Source organism: Eublepharis macularius, chromosome 4 (genome assembly GCF_028583425.1).
Source record: "Eublepharis macularius isolate TG4126 chromosome 4, MPM_Emac_v1.0, whole genome shotgun sequence".
NCBI classification, from domain to species: Eukaryota; Metazoa; Chordata; class Lepidosauria; order Squamata; family Eublepharidae; genus Eublepharis; species Eublepharis macularius.
In genome coordinates, this window is record NC_072793.1 from 105,910,279 (window position 1) to 105,937,922 (window position 27,644).

A 27,644-nucleotide genomic window follows, 5' to 3' on the forward strand; every position below is an offset into this window, starting at 1 on the left:
TAATGGGAAACCGCCATAAGTCCCTACGGGCAACTAATTTAATTCTCTTTGAGTACCTCAGGGTACCAACCCAGGTTTGGAGTGGAAACGTTAGCAAGGGCCGCAATAACAAGAGGCTCCCGTCCGCTTCTGTGTTGAGGGACTGGCAGGTTATTATGTGATGCGGAACTAGATGTTTCGGATTGCAAAGCGGAAACGGGGGGAAGGGTACGAGAGGAGCACTTTGTCACAGCCATGCAGTGAGTGGAAGCTTTGACGGGAGAGAGAGTTGAGAGGGAACTGTGCAGACGGGAGGTAGGTTTTGTTTTGCGAATCAGGTTTGCTAATCAGAGTGAACTCTTCCTTTTCTAATTTTTTTCTGCCTTGAGTCTTGCTCAGTGCCTGAGAGAGAAATAGCGCCGGAGACGGTGCCAACCGTAGCTCAAATCTAAACATTGACTCCTCTTGACTTCAGCAAGGCTTACTTTCAACGAAGTATTTGGGGGCCGCATTCCTGTTCTGATCGTATTTACTCTAAACGAGCAGCGTTAAACTGGTTTGTTTCTTAAACTATCAGAAACAGTTGCGATTGCATTTCAGGCCCAGAAATGCATAAGTGGAGTTTGGTTTGAGGAAAATAAAGATTTTTATGAGAGTACCAAGGGGTATTGATAAGTTTCTGTTCAGTCTGGTCTACTTTATCAGATATTCTCTAATTTTGTATTTGTTCTTTTACATGCTTAAAAGACACATGATAGATCAGGACATTTGAATTTTGAATATGGAGCAAAACTTAGCTGTTAAGCGATTATATGTTGGAGGACTCGACCATACAATTTCTGAAGCTGAACTGAAGAAAAGATTCTGCAACTTTGGAAATGTTACAGACACAGAAATAGTTACCCGGAAAGATGAAAAAGGTAATAACTTACTTTCTTTAAAAAATAATATTACATCTTGTAAATTTAATTTCATAATCAGCGCATTTTCTTGGAAGTGTGTCATTGGAGTAATGAGTCTCCTTTTTAAACAGGGAAGCCTATGAGAACATTTGCATATATCAGCATCAATATTTCAGAAAAAGAACTTAAAAAATGTAAGTACATCCAATATGTGTTTTTTGTTGGCTCTTTATCTCCACTATCATAACATATCTGTGCCAAAGCTCACGATTGCACTAGCAGTGGCAGTGCTAAGCAGAGTTGTGCCCTTCTAAGCCCATTGACTTCAGTGGACTTAGAAAGATATGGCCCTGCTTTGGATTGTACTGTGATTCCTGTAGAGAGGAGAACTGTTGAGGTACAGAACTATAGTAATTTTAGTGCAGCTTTATTTCTGTCTTACTTTTTAATTCACTTTTAATCTGTATGTTTAGCTTAAGTTTAAAACAACCAGTCTGTACAATTAAAAAATTTTTAGTTCTCGTCAATATTTTGTTGCATTTGTATCTGCAATAAGGATAAAATAATGTGATATTCTCACTGATATCACTAATAGACTATTAAGGACCTAAGAGTATAGTCTTTAGTAAATATAACATTTCAACATTCTCTACTCCACCACAACATTCATAGATATATTCACCCTGTGTTCATATAGCTTCCTACATACCTCTTTTGTCACGTTCTTATTGACCATCTTCTCTATCAGAGTTGATCTTCAAACATTCCATTTTTCCCATGCCTTCAAAAAACCCTCTATTGAATCTTTTAAAGTTATCCTTCTTTTCACAGTTACTTATAGGACAGAAATGTACTCAGTGGTGTTTCAGGCTCTGAAATCATATTTCTAAGGCCCAAAACTCAGCTTCTCTATTCACTAGACTATACTGGCTTTCACCTACATCAACAATACTTTAACCTAACCTTATAAATAATTGAATAGAATGACTATATGGTATCTATGTTCACAAAACTGTTTGCTTGCTATTTGTAGGTATATCTGTTTTAAATAAGACAACATGGAAAGGCGGAACGCTGCAAATAGAATTGGCCAAAGAATGTTTTTTGCACAGGTAATATTGTTTTGCAAGCAGAAATTTTAGTCAAAACCACCTGATGGTGCTTCAGATTATTTTTGAATTGCAGTCTTAATTTGTAACTGAATCATCTTCACAAAAAGAACGTAATTTTGAATATGTCTATTTTTTAAAATTTGTATTGTATTCTGTTAGGGTTGATTAAATAGCCTTTGCGGTTTACTATATTTAATATGGATCGTAGTGAGTCATTTGTGTGGAAGGAAGGTGCTTGATATTGGTAGAAATTTAGGGTATCTGTAGGAACAACTAGTATGACTCTGCAGGTATATGATCACTATGTGTGTGTTCTAGAAACTGAAGTTGTGTGCTGTGATGCAGATTGGCACGGGAGCGTCAAGAAGCAAGTGTGATGAAGGAAAAAACAAACTGTAATGGCATGACAAGCATTCTAGAATCTATGAAGAAATCTGGAGTTGTAGATTTTCATGTGAAAGCAGTACCGGGAACAGAAATACCAGATCATAAGGTATGGTGAACTTAATGAATAGGAAGAAAGGGATCTGATTGATTGGATCACATCATTGTGCCCCTTAATTCTAGATTTAACAATTCAGTCCTATGCATATCCAATCTAACTCTATTTAAATCAATACGTAAACTGAATTAATGTGACATGGGATTGATTACACTGTAAATGTCTAATCAAAAATAGATGTACTTAAAATCTGCCAAATGAGTCAGATACGAATTTCTTAAAGTTGTTGCATTAATTTTCAAAAATGATTGCATATTTTCTCTTTCTCTAATAGGACTGGGTTGTTGGCAAGTTTGGAAGAGTGTTGCCTATTCTCCACATGAAAGGTCAACGTACAAACAAGATATCCTTTTCTTTATACTAAGCATACGTTAAATAGACAGAAGTTACACTATTAACAAGAAGCAAGGCATTCCTGTGGAATTTTTACTGTTGATAGTGATGTTACGCTGTCATTGTACCATATTGCTGATTGCCCTTTTTGGCACATTTACTACTGGATAATCAATTGAAATTTTTACTAATGAAAAGCTTTAAAAACATGGCAGACACTTTATCTTATTCATAAAGTTCTTTTCTTATACCTTTTTAAAACTTTGCAGCATGTAGCACATAAGTATCATATCTAATTCTGAATGGCCTCAGATTGTGAATCAAAACATTTGCACAACAGAGCCATGTACAGATAGAAGTATTTTTCTTCTAATGTGAAGAAAGACACAGGTTTGCAGAAAAATAGGAATTCTAAAAAAAATACATTGTAGAGTTAAAACCGCCTGAAATCATAGAAGCATTGTCCGCTTCTTTAAGAAAATAATGCCACTGAGATCTTGTCAGATTATGTTGGGGAGTTCTGTGGCCAGTTTGGAGTTACTGACATTACCAAGGATTCCAGGCCTAGGTAAATGTCAGGATGGAGAGGAAAAGACACGCTTTAAAAGATGAGAAAGATAAGGTAAAGCTGGAGGTGGGAGGAATAGCTTAAGATGGGGGGAGGGGAAGAGCTGAGTGAGTGAGAGTGGGCAAAGGCTGTCTAGAGGAGGAACTGAAAAAAGGAGGGAAGCTTTGCAGTAGTGGGTTTTAGGGTTGCCAGGCCCCCTCAATCTTCCGGCGGGGGATGGGCCTGGCACTTACCTTTGGGGAGGGGGAGGTGCGTGCACACGCACCCTCACAGGCGCGGTGACGTCACTTTGAGGTTGCTGTCATTGCGCGGCCGGGCGTTTCAGAATGCACCCTAAACGGGCCGTTCTGCCATGGATTGGGCCCGGATTTGAGGCACTACAGAGTGCAGGAGCGTTCCTGCGCTCTGCAGCGCCTCAAAATGGGCCCAATCCATGGCAGAACAGGCCCGTTTTGGAATGCAGGAGCGCTCGCTCCGCTGCTGCTGAAAACGGGCCCAGTTTGCCATGGATCAGGCCTGTTTTGAGCACTGTGGAGTGCTCTCACGCTCCGCAGCAGCCCTGATCCAGGCCAGAACGGGCCCGATCCCGGCGGCTGCAGCGCACAGGAGCGTGCCGCCCCGTGGGGGAGAATGCAAGGAAGGTGCGCCTCCCCCCCCCGCTGCTCAGGTAAGTGGGGGCAGGGTGTGGGTAGCGGGAGCGGGAGATCCCCCGTCCCCACCGGGGGTCTGGGATGCCTAGTGGGTTTGGTTTGATTGCTTTGAGGGTAGTGGTGATGGAGGGTTTTTTAACTGTAAAAGCAATGTTCAACAAGATACCAAATCAGTGCTAAAAGAAGATTTTGCTGAGCTAAATTCCTCTGTTAATAACACAAAGATGATTTGGCCGTGCAAATCTGAGTCAAAAGTCACTACTTCTGTTTTATTTTATGAAGATCAGTGGTACCTTAATGATTAATAATGTTTATTCCAGCATGAGCTTTCATGAGGTAGCACTCACTTCTTAAGATACATAAAAACTTGTGCCAGAATAAATGTTGTCTTTTAGGTGGCACTGGACTTCTGTTTTATTTTGCTAAAATAGACTTCCAAAGTAACCCCTCTGTGTTACTTTATAAAACAAATTTTCTCTATATTTTCTAAGCTTTTTCAGAATAAAAGAAGCTTATTTTTCCTTAATTAAGGCCATAACATTGTGAAATATGACCCTTCCAAATATTGCCACAATCTTAAAAAACTTGATTCTGACCTTAGTGAGACAGTTCCAGTTTCCCAACTCACTTGGCATTTGGAAGAAGTCGATAATATCAGGATCAAAAAACAGCAAGGACAATTTCCTGTTTCTAAGAAGCCACATAAAAAGAAAATGAGAGTACAGGAATGTGATAGGTTGAATAGAACAGAATTGAAATTGTGTTGCCAGTCTTCATCAAAAACAAATGTACGCAAGACAGAACTAGTTCAAGATCACACTTGTACTGCAAAGCAATACAAAAAACACTCTGTGGATCAGAAGTTTGTAGCTGGATCTTGCAGGCATATAAACAGCCTATCTGAGAGTGATATTGATACTGATGAAGAAATTAGAGCCATAATAGCTAACGAGCAAAAAGTGCAGAAAGTTGACCCTAATACTGAGCCTGAAGATGATAGTATGGAAGTTGTTGGAGAAAATTTTGAACTGAAATATAGTACTCACTGGTCTTTAAAGAAAGCACAGAGTATGAAGAAAGTAAGCAATAGAGAGCGAAGGAGTATTGAAAACAAATCTGATTATGATTCAACTGACACTGATGAAATTATAGCTGTGACTCAAATGTCAAATCGAAAGAAAAGAGAGAAGGAAACGCTAAATGGATTGAAAGCCACAGAAGAGAAGGATGGCAGCTTTAAGAAAGGCACATTGTCACACACTGCACATTTTGATTCTTCAGACTTGAATGGTTCAACATCTGACAAACTGAAAGGAAGGGGAATGGCAACATCTGAAAAAACAAATTCTCAAGTTGTACCTAAACAAAGCAGCGGTGCCAGTGAATGCAAGTCAGAGAGTGATGACTTGTATCTTGCCCCAAGCGAATCTGAAGGAGATGAAGATTATGGAACCATGATGAAGAACTGTTACCGAGTAGATCTTACATTAGAAGATTTAGAACGATTAGCAGGTGGAGATGCCGAATCTACAGATGATGATGCAGAAAGTAATCATACTGACACACAATCTAAAACTAATGAATTTCCTGTTAGTAATACCAAGAATACTCGAAGGTCACCCACAGGTTCCCCTACTCCTAAAAAATGTATTTGTCCAGAAGAAATTCTATCTGCTATTTTAAAAGAAGAAAGTGCTGATGAAGAAAATCCAAAGGAAAACAACTCATGTTTGAAAATTCAGCCTTTTAGAGGAATACGGTCATTAAGTGTAAATGAAACCATAAACAAGCAGACTAAGAGTGAGTTGGATGCACATAAAACTAAAGCTAGCTTTGATTCTTCTTACATTAGTGGTATGGACTCTCTGACGAGTATATCAGATCCCCAGTGCTTGGACTTTGCAATTAAAAATCCTAAATGTAAATTACTCTCATTAAAAACAGTCAACTCTGACTCTCATGAAGGAAACTGCATATTAAAACCAGATGAAAACTTTCACAAAGAAGATAGCGAGGTTGAAACCAGCAATGGAAGTGTTTCAACTGAAACAACAGTCTCAACAAACTTGAAATCTTTTCCCAAAAGAGCACCGAGAGAAATAAGTTGTAAAGATTCAGATTTAGGAGAGAGCTTAAAGAATACTCTGAAAAGAAGAGAGACCTTTCTGGGTTTTGCCAAAGCTACATCGGAAAAACAACAGCAGGATAACGAGAAAAGGCTGGCAGCTCTGCGGGAGAAGCAAAAAGAGAGAAAACTGCAGAAAAGTCTTATTCAGGGAGCTCTTGCCCATCTAGTAAGTTTATTTTAACTTAGAAATGACTGTGATAGCAAAAACATCATTGTGTAAAAAAATTGTTGGGTTATTTCTGGTGTAACACCTGTGGTTGGTCTGAAAAGCCTGAATTTCAAGGATATTGTGCCTTAGGTAAATCATAACAGGAAGACAAAATTTTAGGGTTTTTTAATGTTGTAAATATGCCCACATAATGTTTCTCCAGCATATCCCTAGTTTATATTGCCCTATCCAAGATACAGGCAAATCTGCGTGCTTTGAAATTGTTACACAAAATGCATCTCTTATGTTAAATCACTTCTTTCCGTAATTGATAATATACTTGTCCTTGTTCCCCCAAGGAAATCCAATCAACAAATAAACAAAAGCACATAATATTTGATTCAGATGGTGAAAGTGAAGCTGAAGTTCCAGTGAGCTCTAAAGAAGGGTCACCAGGAAAGCTGCTGAAAAAAGTGAGTAGATTACTGAAGGAGCTGCTCAAGAATCTCAGACAAATTTGTTTCATGTCATTCAGTATGAAGGGGAAAACACTGCAATCTGCATATGTATGTGTGTTTTGGTAATGGCTGCCAAAATAAATATCCCTTTCAATGTCAGCCTTCCTAAGCAGCTGTATTTGGAAGAAAGGTATATTCATTTCAAGGTTTTCCTTCTAAGTGATTACTTGGGTTTATACATGCCTCGAAATTCTTTCCTTTCTCAGAAGGTTTCAACAAGTTTTTCCCCTACAGAAGTTCTTCAAGTGAACGGAAAAAACTTTTAAAATTCAGACCTTCTTAAATGAGCAAAGGTTTATTGTGTCTTTGAGGATGCAGCCAAAACATGTATGAAGCTTTGCAATTGTTTTTATAATTAACTTGTTAAAATTATGTGTATTACTGTGTCCAAGGATTTCACCACTAAAACCTCTGGAAAGCTGTTTGAAAGCAGTGAGGATGAGTCAGATATTGCAGAGGAAGACAGTGACAGATTCAAAATCAAACCTCAGTTTGAGGGTAAAGCTGGTGAGAAGGTTGGTAAAATCATTTTCTGACTTTCACTTGAATTCTTGTAGCAGAATTCTCTTTCTAAGCATGCTCAAAGAATGCTGAATACATGTTTTGATGTTTAGGGCCAACATATGAATTATGATCACTTCATCCATTTTTGCCCAACTCCTAGCCAAAGTTTCCTGTGAATCAATATGCCTTTTACATTTACTATTATTACTGTCCTTTGATTTCTCTTCATCTACCTTGTATACCACAAGAACAATCCAATTTGTTTTAAAATTGATCTGCAAAAACGTGTAATCTTATTGCCATAGCCTTTTCTGCTGCTTCTGCTATCAGTTAATTCACCCTTACTCTGCCCTCACTATTCCAGTTGTGTTATGCCCATTCAGCTTTAGCTGTATGCACTCTGCTCCTTTTCAGTGTTCTCCAACATTTCTTCATTTATTTGTGCCAGGGGTGAGTTGGCAATTAAGGCCACTGGGGAAAAGTCCTGCAGGGAGCGTGGCTTACACTGGGACAGCACAACACTAACTGGATGGGAGCCACTGCTGCTGCAAACTGGGGTGGGGAATGAGAAGATGGGAGCTGCTGCCACCACAAACTGGTGGCTCCCTCCTTATAGGAATCAGTGGGCCCCACCCTACTCAAAGCAGACAAGTGCAGAGCACACGGGAACCACCAACACTATGAATTGGCCCCCCCACAAGTGGGATAGGAGCTGCTACTGCTGCTGCAGACCAGTGGCCCCTGTGTGTCATCAACCCTGTCCCTCCTTGTACAAGACAGACAGTTACAAAGTGGGAGGGAGCCACTGCTTCTGGTAGCCCCTACCCCATACTTTGCAAGTGGGACCGAGCCAGGTTGGACTTGCGGTGAGCCTGCTCCTTCCATCCCACGTTCCGATGCGATACAGCAGGCCAGGCCCTCCTTTCCTTCCTCCTTCTGTTGAGGGGAGGTGCTCCTTCCAAGGCTGTTTTTGCCTCTTGATTTAGACACATTGTAAGTCCAAGATCTTACATTGTGCATATGTAATGTTACAATTATCACATAGTAATTAGGGCTGTGCTATTCGGGTTTTGCTTCAGGTAAAGATACCCGAAGCAGACCCAATTTGGCAAGCTTCAGTATTCCTGAAGCGGGGCCAGCATGCTGGCCCCGCTTCGGAATACCGAAGCAAAGCTTTCCAAAGAATCCCGAAATGCTTCAGAAAGCTTCAGGGCTTGTTTAAAGTCCCCCCTCCCCCCCTCACCTACCTTGTGGTGGCTCCGGGCTGGGTCCTCTGCTGCCACGGCGCCGCCCGAGCTTGCAGGGTGGTGGGGAAGGCCGGAGCCGCCTCCTCTGGCCCTTCCTGCCCCTCAAATGGCTGCGGCATGGCAGCGGCCGGAGGAGGCGGAGAAAGCCCTTCCTGCCCCTCAAATGGCCGCCGCGCCGTGGCCATTTGAGGGGCAGGAAGGGCCGGAGGAGGCGGATCTGGCCTTCCCCACCACCCCGCAGGCTCGGGCAGCGGTGTGGCGGCGGCAGAGGAGCCGGCTGGCTCCAGGCTGCACTGCCTTATGCTGCTGCTGCTACAGCGGCGGCAGCCCACTGCCCAGCTGATGACCCTCCCACCGCCAGGTAAGTGGGTGGGAGTTGGAGGGGTCTCCGCAGGGTTGGGTGGGGGGTGGAGGGGTTGCCCCAGGGAGGGTGGGTGGTGGTGGTAGGGAGTTCCCCCCCCTCGCTTCAGTATGCTCCGAATCTTCACGGAACATACCGAAGCGATTTCTGAACCCCGAATCATTAATTTGGGGGTATTCTGAATCGGTTTACCGAATACCAAATCTCCCCACCTGTGCACAGCCCTAATAGTAATGATTAAAGTTGAGCTAACATGCAACATAAACTACTGAAGGATAAGTACTAAGTTTTTGTTGTTGCAGCTCATGCAGTTACAGTCACGATTTGGCACAGATGAAAGATTTCGTATGGATGCTCGCTTCCTTGAAAGTGACAGTGAACCAGAAGGTTAGATACTGCCTTATTTATTCTGGCGAGTATTCTGTAGAATTTTATTAGAACAGAACTTAGATTGCTTTAAAGTTGTTAAATAAACTCCAGGAATTGTTGTTCATTGGTTCACTTGTCTGGATCAGTATTAAGGTTTGTGCCCATGGCCACTGTGGTGTAGAAGATGGGGGCGAGGGGAGTGGGACAGTTGAAAAGGAATAGTTGTTTCTTGTGCACTTGCCATTATTATTGGGATGTTACCAACACATGCACACATTACACATTAAGAGGCAGGGTCATTTTTGTGTGTGTGTTTTAAATAATTTTTGCATGCTTTTGCATTCCACAAATCCATTTTGACAGACTTGCTAAAAATCTTCATAAAAATTACATTTTGTAAAAGATTACAAATTTTCTTGAAACACGTCCACCGCTGTAACTAAGAATCAGAAATATATTCGTGGAAGTACATTGCTGAAAATACATTTAAAATTATATGGATTGTGCAAACATTGAACAAAGATAAATTAAGTCTTCAGTGTTAGTCCTACAACTTGATATTCAAAAGCTGGCCAACTATAGCAGAAAGATACCTGTCAATCCGATGCATGAAATGAGAGTCAAAAGCTGTCCAAAACTATGGCAAAACACCTGCCAGTCCCATACATGGAAAGAGAATAATTCTTTTGTGCTATTAATTAAAACTACTTATTTTATTTTATTTAATGTTTCATTTATACCCCACCTTTCTTCCCAATGGATATGAAAAACAACTCACATCATTCTCCTCTCCTCCATTTTATCCTGTGAAGTCTGTTAAGCTGAGAGTATGTGTGTGACTGGCCCAAGGTTACTCAGCAAGCTTCCATGGCAGAGTGGGGATTTGAACCTAGATCCTAGTCTCCCAGATCCTAGTCTGAGAGTCTCTCTACACAAGACATCTTACACAGGGATGCTCAAGTGAAAGATCTTACACTTGTTCTCCCATTGCGGATACACATGCACTGCTAGGGAGACAGAGTATACTTGAATATAAGACCACCCAGAAAGTAAGTCACTTGAGCATCCCCAAGTAAGATGTCTAGTGTAGAGAGACTCTGACTCTCTAACCACTACGTCAGATTTTTTTACTGAGTGTGGCAGGTGTGTAAAAGTACTTCTTGAGAGTATTTGGAGGTGGGTGAACTGTTTTGGCAGATTTGGTAGCATTCATTTTAGCGTGTGTGTATGTTCTGTGTGTTTTTAATTGTGCAGTGTTTGCCACCTCATATCTTAGGTGATATCACAGGATATGAATGCTTTAAATATATAAACTGTTAATTTTGCTCCTCTTAGGGGAATTAAAGAAACCAGAAATAGATGAAGAAGAAGAGCTTGCATTAGAGAAAAAGAAGAATCTTGAGATCTTGAAAAATCTTCTGCATATTAATGTAGAACATCCCATGCCTAAAAAACAGGCTGCAAGTGCCAGGAAATTCAAGTATGAGCTTCTGTTTAACAGACAAAAATAGATACATTGATGTCTTAGAAAACAGGACATGTGATTCACATACTTACACATGTTTTAACTCTCCTAAGTTGCTGGGTGATTCACTGAGGCCTGAAAAGATGGCTTCTCAATTTGGTCACTTGTTCAAGTGTGCAAGAGAGAAGCTAGAAGCTACATGCTGTTTTGTCATCCTCAGCATGTCCTTATCCTGAATCGACCAAGTATATGGATGAGTGAGAGAGATGCAACAATGAAAACCGCTTAGAGATGCTGCTACTTACATTTTAGATAGGCAGTTTTAATATGTAACAACAGTAAGGATTTCTTGTTTTATGCCTGTTGCCTGAGTAAAAGTGCTTTATGCTTTTGGAGATAATCCTTAGTTAATAAACTTACTTTTTACTAATCTGAGTCTGGAGTTCATGTCTTGTGCATGGGTACACCCCAGAAGCGAACCTGAGATTAGAAAGCCTATCTTTTGAGAAAGGAAGAGCTTTCAGTCTCATAAATAAAAAGAACATGTCCTACCTGCCTTGTTGCTGGAGTGGCTGTGGTCAGCACCCAGAACTAAGAGGTGAGGTAATGGGTCCCTCCACCGTGACATACCTTGTTAAAAGTATTGCCCTAACTGTGAGGCTAGATTTCTGGGTTACAGCTCTCAAAGTTACAGATCCATATCCAGTTTATATTCAGGCTAGCCTGTAGGCTACACAATTGTAAATAGTTGCTTGATCCTTTGTATGGGAGAAATCAAATGCAGTTGTGTAAATTGAAGTTCAAGTTATCTCTTTTACCATTCTCTTAGAGAATGGATATGTGAAGGGTTTCCAAGGCAACAGGTACCAGACTCTTTAAGTATTGGACCCTCTGTATCTTCACCCCATCTTACTATGCTAGATTTGAGCAGTGCAGTATTATGAAGTAGAGCATCATCTGATGAAATTATTATTTTTTGGGAAAAACTGTTGATAGAAATGCAGAGATTGAATATTAAATTAAGAAAAGTGACATCTGGAAATACTAAATAATGCCTACGTTTCATTTTTTTCTGCAGGGATATTAACACCCTACGCTATGATCCTACAAGGCTGGACCATGCTGTGTTTGAAAGAAAGCCAGAAAACACTGAAAAAGAAAGGTAATGATTTCATTAGTAGCTTATTAATCGCCAGTTGAACTGTTTCCTGTTACCTTGCTCCTGATGCCCACCCACTTTTTGCAGAAGTAATCGCATGAATAGATTTAACCTGTTCCTGTAAGTAACTGGAAGAGTAACCCAAAAACGCACTTGTGTTTTTAGGAAGAATGGGATGATTTCATGGTTATCTCCTCATATCAAACCAGACTTTACAGAGCTATGGACTCCTTTCTAAGATCTTGTATTAGGTGAAGTAGAGTAAATGTAAAAAGGGGGGGGGGAATCTTGCCCAGTTCTAGAGTTTACTCCACCAACCAAATTATTACTTTTTGCTATGAGGAGTTGCCCCTAGCCCCATCAGTGACTTTTTGGTGGACCCAAAGGGGCTGCTGGGGAAAGTGATGAAAAATCTGCTTCCAACACTTTCACAAGCAATAAGCTGCAGCACATCTCTGTTTTGTTTCTGTAGTTAAGAACTCATGAAAAACAGCTGTGTGAGATATTTTTTACAGATTAACTGTATCGCATGAAGATTCATTTGTATTTAACTCCTGCAGTAAAGCTAAGAAAAAGAAGAAGAGGGAGGAGGCTCAGAAGCTGCCTGAGGTGTCTAAAGAAATATTTTATAATGTTGCGGAGAATTTGAAAGAAGTACTTGAATCTACTAAATGTGATGAAAAACCAGAAATAATACCCTGGGATAAACACAATGATGTGGAAGAAGCAATTCCAGCTGATGCAGGGCCATTAAACTTTAAAGATAGAAGTAACAAGCAAGAAGAAACCAGTGGCTTCACATTTTCCTTTTTTGGTCCTGAAAAGGAGACATCGCCTATGAAAGAAGGTACCAGAGCATATTCTAAGGCAGAACGTCAGAACTGTTTTCTTACGTATAGCTTGGTCGTTTGGGATCCAAGTTTAACAAGGGCTCCCACTCTGGTTGTTTGAAAATGTTAAACAAAATTTAAAAATAAACATGCAATGGGAGTAAATTATCTCATTGCATAGTACTAAGCGAATAGGTCTTCAGTGTCTATTCAGCCAGGTCAACACAATGCTGAAGAATAGTTTTAGCTACAGTGGTGTGAGCATTAGGATGTGCTTTTCATATCGATAGGATAGCTCCCTACCTTCTTGCCAGTAAGGCCCGAAATGAAATCATGTTTGTCAGAGTGTAATAACCTCTGGCTTCTGTGAACCACAAATACCTTCATAGCATTGTACAAGGCAACACCTGCAGGATATATTAACCAACTGTCACAGCTGCTGGTGCCCAGGGTAGCTGTCTGTAGGCCGCCACCACTCTGGTACATGTTTCCGAAAGAAGGGCCCAGAGCACCCCACTAACACCTTTTGTTGATTCTTTCCCAGTAGGTTTGATTTAGTACATGACCAAATGAGGCATGAGGACCCAGGCAGAATAATAAAGAACTTTATTTAAAAGGTTTATTAATAACCGTTCTTAAACTTGGTAGATTAAAGAAAATAGTAAAGGTTGGTGAACAAACAAAAATAAAATACCTTAACGCATCTAACTAGACTGCTCTTAACTGTCCTCTGGTTACTGGCTTCCAACTGTCTCACCCCTTCTGGATGAGGGAACACTCCGTCTGCAGCAGCCTCTCCTCAGCTGTGCTCCCTAGAAGTGAACACCCTCCCCCTGTGATGAGGCCTTTTATCTCTTCTCTCAGGCACCATCTCCCTCCGTTCCTATTGGTGCAATTTTCCCCTCAGAATCCCCTCTTACCCAATCACAGGGGCCAAAGGGAACCTGGGAAATGTAGGCCTTGCAGTAACTTGAGTGCAGGCTTCCCCAGAGCCTCTAGGCCTCACTAGGCCGAGGCTCATAACACCAACATAAGCTGCAGGATATATTAACCAACATAAGCTCTTACATGTCATGGCATTGTAGAAAATGAGCAAGGTAGATGTGAGGGTGGCTGATTCTGATGCTACAGAATTGTGCCTGAGATTATTGTAATATGTTAGTTTTCCGGTATTTATAAGAATTTTTCAGTTATAGTCCTGGAAATGACTTATTTGTGATGCTCTATTTACCACAAAGGAAACAACCATTTCCGGTGTTTCTGAAATGTTTATGTTAAGCATTTGTGGTTCATTTTTAGAGCATCAGGATTGTCAAGGGTGTTAAATCTGTAAAACAAACTTTCTTTTTAAAAAAAGCAGATGTATACCACCCCTGTTATAGCTGATACTGTGTGGGGAGAACCTACACTTTCTCAGTCCCTCCTGAGTGGGTACATTCCATCCTTAGCTTCTCAGAGGTAGATAGTGTAAAAGGATCGAAGTCTACCTGGGAATGTAACTTTGGGCCATCACTTAATTGGTAGGGGAAAGTTTGCTGCCTTAGACATGATAGATTGTCTTCCCAGGCGTCATCTCTATGAGGAATATTTCAACCCTGGATAATGCTTGGTCCTGACATCCTCCTCATGCTGGAAGGTACCTCTGTACTCAGTTCCTTAAAAAGAAAAAAAGGCAAGTGACCTAAGTGCCTTGTCTTGTGTCTTGTCCAAGTGTGTCAAACAAAAAAGGCACATCTCAAAATTAAGGTCAGAATTTTAAGGAGGAGCTACTTCTCTATATGCTGTCCTGTGCCATGAAGTCCAGAAGTGGGGCTCTTTAGCAGGTGCCCTCGCTTTCAGCTGTTTGTTTGCTACAAGTAGTAGGGCTTTTTCAGAAGTTGCTCTTCTCTTGTGGAATTGTCTCGCTCCTTCGTCATTCTACTAGATCTCTTTGGATTATTCCTTTTGAGAAAGCCAGCAAGTGGAGAAAGATTATTTTGCTAGTGCTGCTTTCCTGTTTGACAACAAATGCCTTTTTCCTCTACAAACTTCTTTACAGAAAGTAAAGCATAAGTCACTCTTTCTAGTCTTTTTCATTTTGCAGAACCCTATCTGATTGAGACAATAAAGCCTTCAAGAGTTGCATGGCAAGAAGATCCACGTTTCCAGGATAGTAGTTCAGAAGGCGATGAGCCAGAAGTGGTTGAAAGAGAAGATGTTAAAGAAACGTAAATAACATATATTTACTACATTCATATGTTCATAGAATGTGAGGCTAAATGGACCTCAAATATATAGCGACTGTCATTTTCCCCCTTTCAATTTAACCCCGTTGTCCAGATTATAGATGTCGTAAGTAGAAACCAAACACTATGCCAGTGGCGCTCACCCAGAGGAAGAATCAGTTTTATAAGCAAATTGGATTATGTTAATAAACAAAGCAATCAATAGAATCTTGATTGCTAGAATCAATAGAAAAGGCTACTACCTAGCCTTTTCTGGGAGACACTCCTTCCCTGACCCAAGTAGGATGATTAGTTAGATCCTACCTACAAAAACAGTTACATGGAATTTCTTAATAGCTGTTTAAATTTTTCTGTTGAATGACACATTTAAATGCGGATGAAATTTCCATCTTGTTACTGCTTCAGAATAGGAGCTTTTTTTTTTTTTTTACCTTTCCTAGTTTTCCTTAATCTTGGGAGGGCAGGAAGGACCGTGGCTTGCTTTCTAAACATTTCTGAAGTGGGTGTTGCTGATGATACTTTCAGGCATCCAGTTCAGGTGACCATGGCTCTTTTTGTGGCAGTACTCAGTGCTACTGAATATTGGCACCTTTGTCGGGGGGGGGGGGGCTCTCCCAAGAACTGAGGGGGCGGGATTGGTGGACAACAGTGCAACCATATATATGAGTACAGTACCTTTTTGTTAACAAAAAAGCACTGCAACTAACACACTGATTTATCAGTTCAGTTTGACATTACTGGTTTAAAATTTTTTACTTTTGTTCCTAAAATGCTAATAAACCATTCTTTTTACCTTTTAGGCAAAAATTTTCTTTGTTTTTTTGTTTTGTTTTTTAGGTCTCCAGCTACACCACACTCAAACATTAGATTCTTCTTCTTCTCTCAGGATGATGATAGATTAAAAGGTACAGATAAAAGCCAATTAACCCTACTAAATGGCAGAACTCATCAACAGCAAATATATGTTTATCAGATTTGTTCTTTGGCTCTCAGAAGAGCAGTTCAAAAGCTCAGAGAAGACTGGATGCTTAAATGACAAAAAAATGCTGCTGACAAGCAGACACATTTTCTGTGGGTCATGATGCTTATTTAAAAACAAAGCTGTGTCTAGCAGTTCATTTGATGCAAATACTCCTAGTTTCCTTCAGAAACAGCCTTTTCAGTTGTTGCAGCAGCATTTTATAAAATGTGCTCCTTTGGGGTGAGGGTTACCTGTTTTCTCCACTAACTTTATTCAGAAGACAGGTATGGGTGAAGACTTTATCTGCTACACCTTCATTGAATGTTTCATCTGATAAGGAATTCTATTTTGAGTATAGTTGTGGTTGTTAAATGTTATGGCTTGATTTCTAAGTTATTCGAGCACAGCAGTGATTATGAAAAGAAACATGGCAGTGGAATCAAGTGAAAAGAGACCACTACTCCACGAGATCACCATATCTTGAGCTAAGAACATAAGACCAACCATGCTGGATCAAACCAATTTGTCCAGTATTCTGTTGCATATGCAGGTCAAGGTTTCCTGCTATTGCCTCTCCTTCCCTGTACTGTATTCAGATTGATGTTCAGAGGTAGTAACTATCTGAACATCAATGTTCCATTTAGTCACCACAACTAATAGCCATTGATGGGATAATATTTCATAAATGTGCTTAATTCCCTTTTAAAGCTAACTAAACTAATGACTATCACTACATCCTATGACAATGAATTCAAGAAGTAAATCATTCCTCGAGTTAAGAAGTTCTTCATATTTTCTCTCCTGAATGTACTGCCCAGCAATTTCATTGGGTGCCCATGAGTTCTAATATTTGTGGGGAGAGTAAAAGTTCTGTTTCCACCCTATGCGTAGCTTTATAAATCTCTATCATGTTACCCCATTAGTCGTCTTTTCCTCTAAACAAAAAAGCCCTATGCTTCTTAGCTGAGCTTTGTAGGGAAGTGTTCTCAACCCCTTCGTTTTCATTGCCCTTTTCCAGAGCAGCTATATCCAAAAGGGCATAGTTGTTTTTTCCCAACCACTTTCATAATAATTCTTTGAAAAATATTTACCTTCAGGGGTTTTTTTCTGGGAAAAGAGGTAGTGGAACTCAGTGGGTTGCCCTAGGAGAAAATCATCACATGGCTGGTGGCCCCGCCCCCTGATCTCCAGACAGAGGGGAGTGTAGCTTGCCCTCCACGCCTCTGAGCGACGCGGAGGGCCATCTAAGCTCCCCTCTGTCTGGAGATCAGGGGGCGGGGCCACCAGCCATGTGACCATTTTCAAGAGGTTCTGGAACTCCGTTCCACCGCGTTCCTGCTGAAAAAAGCCCTGTTTAACTTTATCACAGCTGCCACATAGTAAGTTGTCATTGTCATTGAGATACCTACCCAACATGATTCCCAAATTGTTTTCCTAGTCAATCACTACTGCTACAAACCTTAAGAGCATATGTTTAAAGAATACTCAGTCCCAATGTGCATCATTGTATGCTTACCTTCAGCCTCATCTGCTGTGTTGTCACCTGGGCTGGTTTCACGCACATTAGATAATGCATTCTCAATGCACTTCAGCAATCATTTGCAACTAGATTTTCCTACATGAAACAGGAAAGTCCACTTGCAAACAATCACTAAAATGCATTGAAAGTGCTTTGAAAGCTCATTCTGCAACATGTGTGAAAACAGCCCTGCTGTCCCAGCAATTAGCGTAACAAGCACTTCATTAAGAGCAAGTGTTAGTTTCCTTAACTTACAGTAATAACTTGCTTGTTCATACTAAGAGCTATTGCAATATTAAAAAAGTAAGCTTTTTTCTTTTTTAAAATCTCATGTCCAGAGGGCCCCAAACTCTTCTACCGATCGTCAAACCTTGATGAAGACAGAGATGACTGGGAAAGCAGGCGTGAAATGTTACTTGAGGTATGTGTGATTTTTTTTTTTTTTTTTTTTGTAAAATTTTTATTGGGTTAGAACATTAATATTTTTACATTACATTGCATTCAATTATCCCCTAATTTTTCGTTTCTAACCCCCTCCCTTTCCCCCCCTTTTGTTGACTTCCAACAGCTTTCCCACCCTCTGTCCCTTTTCCCTTACTTCTATTAATTTCCTCTATCTAAAACAAATATATATTCTCCATTATATTAAGCAGTACATCTTTAACTCTTTTACTTACTAAACATCCAAACTATACTTCTTTAGATAAACAATTTATCCCATTTTCCAGTTTTGAATATTTCTGTATGTCATAAACCATAAAAATTTCCCACATTTAAATCAAACAATTTGATTTGTTCTCTCTATATTAATCATTTCTTCTTTTTATAGTATTTCTATATAACTCATCACATAGTCAGTCATTTTAACTCTTCTATACATTCAGTTTGGTGCATATAAGTCTTATCAAGTAAAAAAAAAAAAATATTGTTAATTACTCAATCCTCATGTTTAAACCGTTAATTATTCTCTATCAATATTCTATCAATTAACCTTTACATATCTATATATATCTCAATCAATTAATTAATCTAACTGCTTATAAATTCACATTTCTCTTCCTCCCCCGGTAAAGTCACCCCTCTCTTTTATACTTTTATTGTACTTCAGTAGTTCTCAAACTGCCACAGTTTTCCTCCCACCTCCCACTTCCTCTCCAGATATTGTTTCAGCTTCTCCCAGTCTGTGTTAAACTGCCCTGAGTCCAAATCTCTCAGTTTTCTTGTCATCTTGTCCATTTCAGCCATATACAGCAATTTGTAGATCCAATCATCAATAGTTGGCACTTCTTGTACTTTCCATTTCTGCGCATACAAAAGTCTAGCTGCTGCAGTCATATAAAATATCAACGTCCTATGGTGGGCTGGGATTCCCTCCATTCCCAAGTTTAGCAGCAGGAGTTCTGGGTTCTTATTTATTTGAAACTGTAAAATTTCACTCATTTCTCTTATTATTTCCCCCCAGAACTGCCTAGCTACCTCACACGACCACCACATATGATAGAGGGAGCCCTCATGCTTTCTACATTTCCAGCATTTATTAGAAGTGTTCAAGTTTCCTAGCGCAATCTTCTTTGGTGTCATGTACCAACGATAGATCATTTTGAAAATGTTCTCTTTAATATTAATACATGTCGTTGTCTTCATTGTAGTTTTCCACAAGTATTCCCATGCCTCCATTGTTATTTCTTTATTAAAATTTATAGCCCATTTCACCATTTGTGTTTTAACTGTCTCATCCTCGGTATACCATTTCAACAGTACTTGGTATACCTTGGATATTCTTTTCTTGTCCTCTTTAAAAAGGGTCTGCTCTAGTTCCGAATTCTCTGTTCGTATACCTCCCTTTACAGAGTCCGAGTTATACAAATCTCTGATCTGTCTATACTGGAACCAATCGTAGTTCGGTGATAGTTCCTCTTGCGTCTTTATTCTAAGTTTAGACACTTCAGTTTTAGTTATTTCTTTGTACGTTAAACATTGTTGTTCATTATCAACAGCTCTCGGATCTATCACCTCGTATGGAACCACCCACAAAGGGGTTCCTTCTTGTAGGTAAATTCTGTACTTCTTCCAGATTGTATATAAACTTCTCCTTACAAAATGATGCAGGAACATCGAGTTGACCTTTACTTTGTCATGCCATAGGTATGCGTGCCATCCAAAAATTTTTTTATATCCCTCTAGGGCTAATAGTTTCTTATTCTTTAATGTCATCCACTCTTTTAACCAAACTAGGCAGATTGCATCATGGTAAAGTCTCAGGTTGGGCAGTTGCATTCCGCCTCTTTCCTTTGCATCTTGTAGAACTTTTACTTTCACTCGAGGCTTCTTGCCTGCCCAAACAAAATCTGATATTTTCCTCTGCCATTTTTCAAATTGTTTAGAGTCTCTGATGATTGGTATTGTCTGTAGCAAAAACATTACTCTTGGTAACACATTCATCTTAACTGCTGCAATCCTGCCCAACCATGACAAATTCAGTCTATTCCATTTGATCAAGTCTCTCTCTATCTGAGTCCATAATTTTTCATAATTATTCTTGAACAAATCTATATTTTTTGCAGTCAGCTCAACTCCCAAATATTTCACCTTACTAGTTACTTCACAGTCCGTTGTTTCCATTAACAATTGTTGTTTCTGCTTAGTCATGTTTTTACATAATATCTTTGACTTCTTTTTGTTAATGAAGAAACCTGCCAAGTCACCAAACTCCTTGATCTTGTCTATCACTTTTGGCATGTTCTCCAATGGATCTTCTACAATTAACATTATGTCATCTGCAAATGCTCTAACCTTGTATGAATAGTCCTTTATTTTTATTCCTCGTATTTCCTCGTCTTGTCGTATTTGTATCATCAGAATCTCCAATACTAAAATGAACAACAATGGAAATAACGGGCAACCTTGTCTTGTTCCTTTACTAATCGTCAATTTCTTGGTCAGTTCATCATTCACTACAATTGCTGCAGTCTGGTCTCTATAAATTTCTTTAATTGCTCTGATGAATCTTTCTCCCAATTGTAGCTTTTCCATAGTGGCAAACAAAAAATCCCAGTTTAAATTGTCAAACGCTTTTTCAGCGTCTACAAAGAAGAAACCAACCTCTTTGTCACAACGCTTATCATAATATTCAATAGCATTGATCACTGTCCTTAAATTGTCTCTTATTTGTCTGTCTGGCAAAAAGCCTGCTTGTTCCTCCTCTATGACTTCCGAGAGCCACCCCTTCAGTCTCTCCGCCAATATCTTCGTAAAAATTTTATAATCATTGTTAAGTAGTGATATAGGTCTGTAATTTTTCACGTTAGTCAAATCTTGGCCCTCTTTTGGGATCAATGATATATTCGCTTCGCTCCAAGTGTCTGGAATTCTTTGATCCCTAAAAACTCCGTTCATCACCTCTTTTAGGAATGGTGCCAGTTCGTTGGCCATTGTCTTATAAAATTTAGCCGTAAGTCCATCTGGCCCTGGCGCCTTTCCTAGATTTGCAGATTGTATTGCCTTACTTATTTCCTCATCAGTTACTTCACTATTCAACTTATTTCTCCAAGCTTCCGAGATCTCTGGAAGTTTGGTTTTCTCCAAATATGATGCTATTGATTCTTTGGTTACTTCTTTTTTATTATACAGCTTAGCATAAAATTTATAAAAGGCTCTACTAATGGTAGTCTGCTCCAGGTACGTTTTATTTTCTTCACAGATTTTATTTATTATTTTCTTTTCCCTTTTCTTCTTCAGTTGCCATGCCAAATATTTCCCAGGTTTATTAGCACCCTCAAAAGCTTTTTGATTCAGTCTTTTAAGGTTCCACTCCAATTCTTTATTACTCATTGCTGTTAACTGTTCTTGAAGAATTTTAATTTCCTGATGTATTTTCTTTTTCCCTGGTCTCTTTTTTAACTGTATTTCTTTGGCCTTTATTTTCTCCTCAATCTCTTGTCTTTTCTCCTCTTTCTTTTTCCTTGCTCTGCCATTTAAGTCCATTAGTATGCCCCTTACAACCGCCTTGTACGCGTCCCAAACTTTACTGGTTGGTACTTCTTTATTCACGTTATATTGTATAAAAAACTTTGTCTCTCTTCTCAATATTTCCATATTTTCACTTTCCTGTAGCAAGTCCTCATTTATTCTCCAGGCTTTCCTTTTTCTCCTTTTTCCAAATTTCCACATAATTGGATTGTGATCTGAGCCTACCATCGGCATTATTTCTACCTCCTTAGTCCATAACGCTAAGTCCTTTGAGGCCCAGATCATATCAATTCTTGATAATGTGAGATGCCTTGCAGAATAAAAAGTAAACTGTTTGGTTTTAGGATATTCTCTCCTCCATACATCTTCAAGAGTCTCTTGTTGAATCAACTCAAAAAAAAGCTTTGGCAATAGTCCTCTTTTCTTTTGTGCTGTTGTAGTCTTTTTATCTAGTTCCAAATCTGTCACTCCATTAAAATCTCCAGCAAGAATTATCTGGTCATATACAAGATCGTCTAAATGCTTCCTTAAATCCTCAAAGAAGCTTTCCTTTGCACCGTTAGGTGCATAAAGTCCGACTACCAACACTCTCTTTAAATTCCAATTACATTCCACCGCTACAAATCTAGCTTCCACATCTCTCATAACAAATTTTGGCTGCAGCTCCTCTTTTATGTACAACACCACTCCTCTTTTTTTCTTGTTAGAGGCCGCTACAAATTCTTTGCCCAATTTTCCAGATTTTAAATATTTTACATCCTGTTTTCTAATATGGGTCTCCTGCAAACAAACAATATCACATTTTTGTTTTAGTAGCCAATGAAAAATATTTTTCCTCTTATTCGGTGAGTTTAGTCCATTTACATTCCAAGATAATACATTACACTCCATATTCATGGTTTTGTTGGTAAGTCTTTTTCATTGTCCTTGATAAATCTCTCCATCTCCCGCTCAGATCTGATGCGTTTTTTTGCCCCTCCAAACTCAAAGGACACTCCTTCCGGTAACTCCCATCTGTATCTGATATTCATGTCCTTCAAAGTTTGAATTAGCACTCTATATTTTTTCCTGTCCAGTAACACTGATCTGGGCAGTTCCTTCATTATGATAATCGTCTTGCCATCAATCTCCAATGGATCTTGAAATTGTTTTGTCACAATCCTCTCTTTCATGTTTCTAGTTGTAAACTGCACAATCACATCCCTTGGTAGTTTCCTCTGGGTTGCAATTCTCGAGTTCACACGGTACGCCACATCTAGGATAGCCACAATTTCCTCCTCCTCCTTCCCCAGGTAATCAGCCAACACCTCAGTCATCTGTTCTTGCGCTGACTTCCCTTCCACTTCTGGCAGACCACGAAAACGAAGCTGCTTCTCCATGTGTTTAGTTTCTGCAACTGACATCCTCCCCTTCACCAGTCTCATCTCTGTTTGTTGCGTTTCTATTAAATTCTCCATCGCGTCTTCTACTGTTTTAACTCTCTGCTGCGTTCCTTGTAATTCACTACTAATCGTTTCCACGCCTTTTTTCACTTCTGACAGCTCCGACTTTACTGTCTGTGTAACTTCTTTGACCTCTTTAATAAGCTCCAATTTCGTGTCCTTAAGTTCTTTCATCATGTCTATAAGCTTTTTGTCCAAATTTTCTATTGCCGATTGCCACTCTTTTTTCGACATCGTGGGGCTTGCTTTAGCTCGCTCCCACGAATCTGCTCTCTTCCTTAGCTCCGTGGCGTATGTTTAAACATTTTCCTTTTTTTCAAATGTCCCAATCTTTGCCAAAATTAATTTTTTGTATCCAAAATGTCGGGCGTCTTTTCTCTATGGTTTCTCTATGTTATTGTAATCCAAGATGGCCTACTTCCTCTTCCTCTGAAGCCGCGACCCTTCCCTTTTCAAAAATGGCGATTCCCTACTTCCTGTCCGTCGGCAAGGGCCGCTTCCCTCCAGCCACTCTATTGTTGTTACGCACTTCCTGTCTCCCGTCTTCCCACAGCAGGTCTCGCGATGGTGTCTTTTTCCCACAGCTCCAAAACCACAGGTATTCAAAACAATAGTCCGATTTTTGCAATAACTTCTTTAAATTTAGTCTCTTTTAAAATACAACTCCTGCCGAGTCTTCACCTCCTTTTCACTAGTCTGTTGCAGTTTAAAAATCTACTTTCTTTCCTCTCTGTTTTTATCAATCTGTCCCGTTTCAAGAGATAGCGATCTTTACCTTCTCTTCAACTTTCTCGGGTTGTAATCGCTGTTTCGATCTTAAATTCTCCTCTCGACTTCCCTCCCCGATCGAAGCTTGGGTATGTAGGTCTTATGCCAGCCGAATTGGCCCCAGAACTGCCGCAGAGATTATAGCCGACCCGTCGCAAGGTGGGACCTCAAGGATTGGGGGGGAGACTCCTTGAGTAGAGCCCCCCCTCATCCGAGATCTAGCTCACCCTAGGGTCTTGAGCGTTCTTTGCCTGCTCCCCGCCTGAGAGCAGTCGGCCGCGGGTTATTTTCACCCCTCCGGCCGGTTAAAACGGCAGTCCGGTCAGCTCCGCAAATGGAGCTGCGTTAGACCTCCATGAATCCCAAACCGGAAGTCCCTGAGGTATGTGTGATTGAAGGAATAAGCTGGTCCATCCCAGAGTATATATTTGTGAAACACAGGTTGTTGTTACAATTGATCCCCCCCCCACACCCCCATTTTTAAACAGAATACAAAGCTTGGAGCTTATTGTTTTGGCAACTATACAAGCTGTGTTAATGGCATATAAGTAAAAAAGTCCGTTTTACTGAGGCTCTCAAATTTGTTGTGTATATATAATATGCTTATTTATTAATGTATATATCATGCTTTTTTAAAGAAAAAACAAAGCAAAATGCCTCACATATTGCACACATTATAAAACTATTCCATTAAATCATATATTAGAATAAAATGAAGTGAAGGTGTGTAGGGAAGGAAAACTTCAGACAACTAAACTGTTAAAATGCTTGTCATTTTTTTAAATTAATGGTCTTCTGAAAACTGGAAGCATTGGGCTTCAGCAGGACTCCTTTAGGAAGGAATTCCACAACTGTAGAATCACTGTTTTTTATGTAGATTTTTACATCTGAATGGGGATGGCATGCAGTCATGTAAGCGAAGGCGCCCCTATGATTCACTAGGTCCCAGCTATATAGAACTTTTTATAGATTGTTAGCACAGATAATTGTGCCCCAGAGTTAAGCTACTAGGTAAACAGCTGCTAGGTAAACAGCATGTTAGTAGTTTCAGATGTTCTGACATCCTATCCCTCACAGAACATAACTTAAGCTAACAAGCATTTCAGGAGCAAATTACAGCAATCAATCCTCCTGCCTGCCATGGTCCATGTTCTTTTGTTTGTTTTTAAAGCACTGCAGTCAGTTTTTAATCAAAGCTGTCATGACTGTCCTTTGACATTCTAGGAAAACTCCTGAACAATATTTATCTGGGATATTTACATCCTATCTTTCTAGTTTTCGTTATAGATAATATTGCATTCTTTTTTAGTCATGTCAGTCCCAAAATATGACTCTTACTTTTGTCACAGAAGCTTCAGCCTAACCTACCTTAGAGGGTTGTTGTGAGAATAAAACTGGAGACAGTCTAGTGTAGAGGTTAGGTTGTCAAACTGGGTTGAATCCCACTTCTGCCACAGAAGCTCCTGGGTGACCTTGGGCTAGTCACACATTCTCAGCCTAAGCTATCTTCTAGGGTTCTTGTGATAACATTAACTTGTTCACCACTCTGGGTGAGGCACTAATCTGTTTAGAAGAGTGGTATATAAGCATTGTTGTTATTGTTATTGTTGTTACTAACAACAACAACATTCAATTTATATACCGCCCTTCAGGACAACTTAATGCCCACTCAGAGTGGTTTACAAAGTATGCCATTATTATCCCCACAACAAAACACCCTGTGAGGTGGGAGCGGCTGAGAGAGCTCTGAAAAGCTGTGACTAGCCCAAGGTCACCCAGCTGGCTTCAAGTGGAGGAGTGGGGAATTAAACCTGGCTCTCCAGATTAGAGTCCCACACTCTTAACCACTACACCAAACTGGCTCTCTACTACTACTACTACTACTACTACCACTACTACTACTACTACAACTATTACTATTATTAGTTTCATGGGCAGTTTGAAGCCTTTTTCAAGCCCAAGGAGCTGCTTAATCTCGATGAAGCCTCCTTGGATTTGAGGAAGGTTACAAATTTTGTTGAGCGTAATGGAAGGATACAGACCAGCAGTTGCTTAAGACAGTACAACTGATGACAGTAACTTGTATTTTGTCACTTTATAATTGTCAGAAAAATATAACCCTAAAACCACAGTTTGAAACCAAGCCAAAAAAGACCTTCTGAAATAAAAATATTTTTACCTATCATTAGAAGGCCTGCAATGAAATGGTCACAAATAATTCATGGGGAAGGAAGTTCCAAAGATGAGTGATGGCATTCTAGGAGGGCTTCCTATGTGGCTCCCTATAAAACCTAGCTCCAGTTAGGGTGATCTTGGTTGACAGCAGAGTGCCAGCAGTAGGCCTTTATTTCAGGGAGACTGCAATATTATCTATAATGAAGACTGCCTTGATATGCTGGATCCCAGTGACTCCAACCAAGGCTACTGCTCCTGAGTAAGATGAGTTAAAATATGTATGACCCTCATCATAAATCTCTTGAGGATCTTTCCAGTGTATTCACACAGTGTTGAACAGTGATGGTGATGAAGTGGAGCCATTTGATAGTATACAAGATAATTTTCAGTAAGTACATACAGAGTCACTGAACACTGGTCCTGTAAGAAAAGTTTGGAGACAGCATAAGGAAATAGCATATTCCCAGCATGTCCCTGAAGTTGTTCACAAGTGCATCAAAATGCCCTTAGAGGTCCAGGGTCTCACTCTCTAAATCAACTTCTAATTAATATTAATTTATCAAGGCAAGCAATATGGTTTCAGACACAAAACCATCCTGAATGTCCACCATAATGGATTTTTAAAGCTGTTCATTGCTGATTAACTTATCTTTGTCTTAATTTGGTTAAGGTGTAGAGGTACCCTATGTAATTTTCATTCGTACTTTTGAAACTGCTACCTGTCGCTATACAATATGGACTTCAGCTAATAGCTGAAGTCAAAATGTTCAAAATGCTAACCTAAAATTGACATCTGGTAACTATATTTAACATACAACTCTTCCAGGATTGTCGGAAGAAACATAAAGATGCAAGAAGGAAAGTCAAAGCAAAACACTGAATATGGACAGACCAGTGACATTTCAAACAACTGGCAAACTTTGAATGCAAACAATGGAGTCCACAGGAAATTTGCTAATGACTTGAAAATAAAAAGTGGGTCTGCAAATACAAAGTTTGTGTAAAACAAAATAGGTGTGAGATGGTAAAGCTTTTAATGTTTATATCTTTATATCTTTATTGTATGTTATACACATATATATTATAAGGTCCTGGAGATGCATCAAATATATGTAGCACAATTTCAATTGAGTTAGGATTACCAAGAGTTGAGGTTACACTAGAGGCAAGAGTGAGCAACGTTGGATGCAGCTTTAAGCTTCCTATACACCTTAGAACTGACTCACCCTGCAGTCTCCGTGGCTTACCAGATGGAGTTGCAGAGATCCCAAATTCCAGTCCAGCTACTCTACTTGAATATATTCAGTTTAATGCATTGTTTTAGTGTTTTGATTTCATAATTCTTAATGTAAAATTATTTTTGGATCTTGAATTCCAGCTCCCAGTTGCAAAGAACTGATCTAAGCCTACAATCTTAATATCCTTACCAAATCCATTAAAGTGTTCTGAAGCAGATAGGAGTGGATATAGGAGAGGGAAAGTCCTAGTGGCTTGATCAGTGCAAACATATTTAGAGAAAGAAATCCAGACCCACTGAAGTGGGAGTATCATCATTGACATCAGTGGAGTGGAAATAATACTTCTAGGCTGGGTTCAGTCTTATAGAATGGTTGATAGCACCCTAGAGGAGGCTAAATTCTTCAACATCTTGATTAGCTGATAATAGAAAAAGTTTCTTGCTTTTGAAATTCTGCTGTACACAAAACTGTATTATATTCTCACAGTACAAATTATGTAGAGAATTTCAAATCTGTAAATATTTATATATTTTTAAAAGAATCATTCATTTTTCTATTAAAAAATATCCGGA

At 39.6% G+C, this 27,644-nt stretch overlaps 1 protein-coding gene across 2 annotated transcripts; it reads left to right on the top strand.

Moving 5' to 3' along the window:
- The first annotated feature begins 50 nt into the window (after positions 1 to 50).
- NOL8 (nucleolar protein 8) lies at positions 51 to 27,644 on the top strand. 2 transcript variants are annotated; one of them, XM_054978610.1, is made up of 17 exons: positions 55 to 294; positions 727 to 899; positions 1,013 to 1,075; positions 1,915 to 1,993; positions 2,339 to 2,486; positions 2,770 to 2,838; positions 4,586 to 6,340; positions 6,682 to 6,795; positions 7,233 to 7,355; positions 9,255 to 9,339; positions 10,657 to 10,801; positions 11,865 to 11,948; positions 12,506 to 12,792; positions 14,859 to 14,982; positions 15,838 to 15,905; positions 17,819 to 17,901; positions 26,661 to 27,644. In XM_054978610.1, the coding sequence occupies exons 2-17, from the start codon at positions 761 to 763 to the stop codon at positions 26,712 to 26,714; spliced, it is 3,420 nt and encodes a 1,139-aa protein (XP_054834585.1). In that variant the 5' UTR covers positions 55 to 294; positions 727 to 760; the 3' UTR covers positions 26,715 to 27,644. The 2 variants fall into 2 exon arrangements, with proteins under 2 accessions (XP_054834586.1, XP_054834585.1); XM_054978611.1 differs by lacking the exons at positions 17,819 to 17,901; positions 26,661 to 27,644 and having other exon boundaries at positions 51 to 294; positions 15,801 to 15,883.

What these genes read in the sequence shown, in the direction of transcription:
- NOL8 (XM_054978610.1), top strand. Translation starts at nt 761, where the DNA reads ATGGAGCAAAACTTAGCTGTTAAGCGATTATATGTTGGAGGACTCGAC. An exon ending in AAGGTCAACGTACAAACAAG is followed by an intron (nt 2,839 to 4,585) that starts ATATCCTTTTCT and finishes TAAGGCCATAAC; the next exon opens with ATTGTGAAATATGACCCTTC. An exon ending in GCAAGTGCCAGGAAATTCAA is followed by an intron (nt 10,802 to 11,864) that starts GTATGAGCTTCT and finishes TTTTTTCTGCAG; the next exon opens with GGATATTAACACCCTACGCT.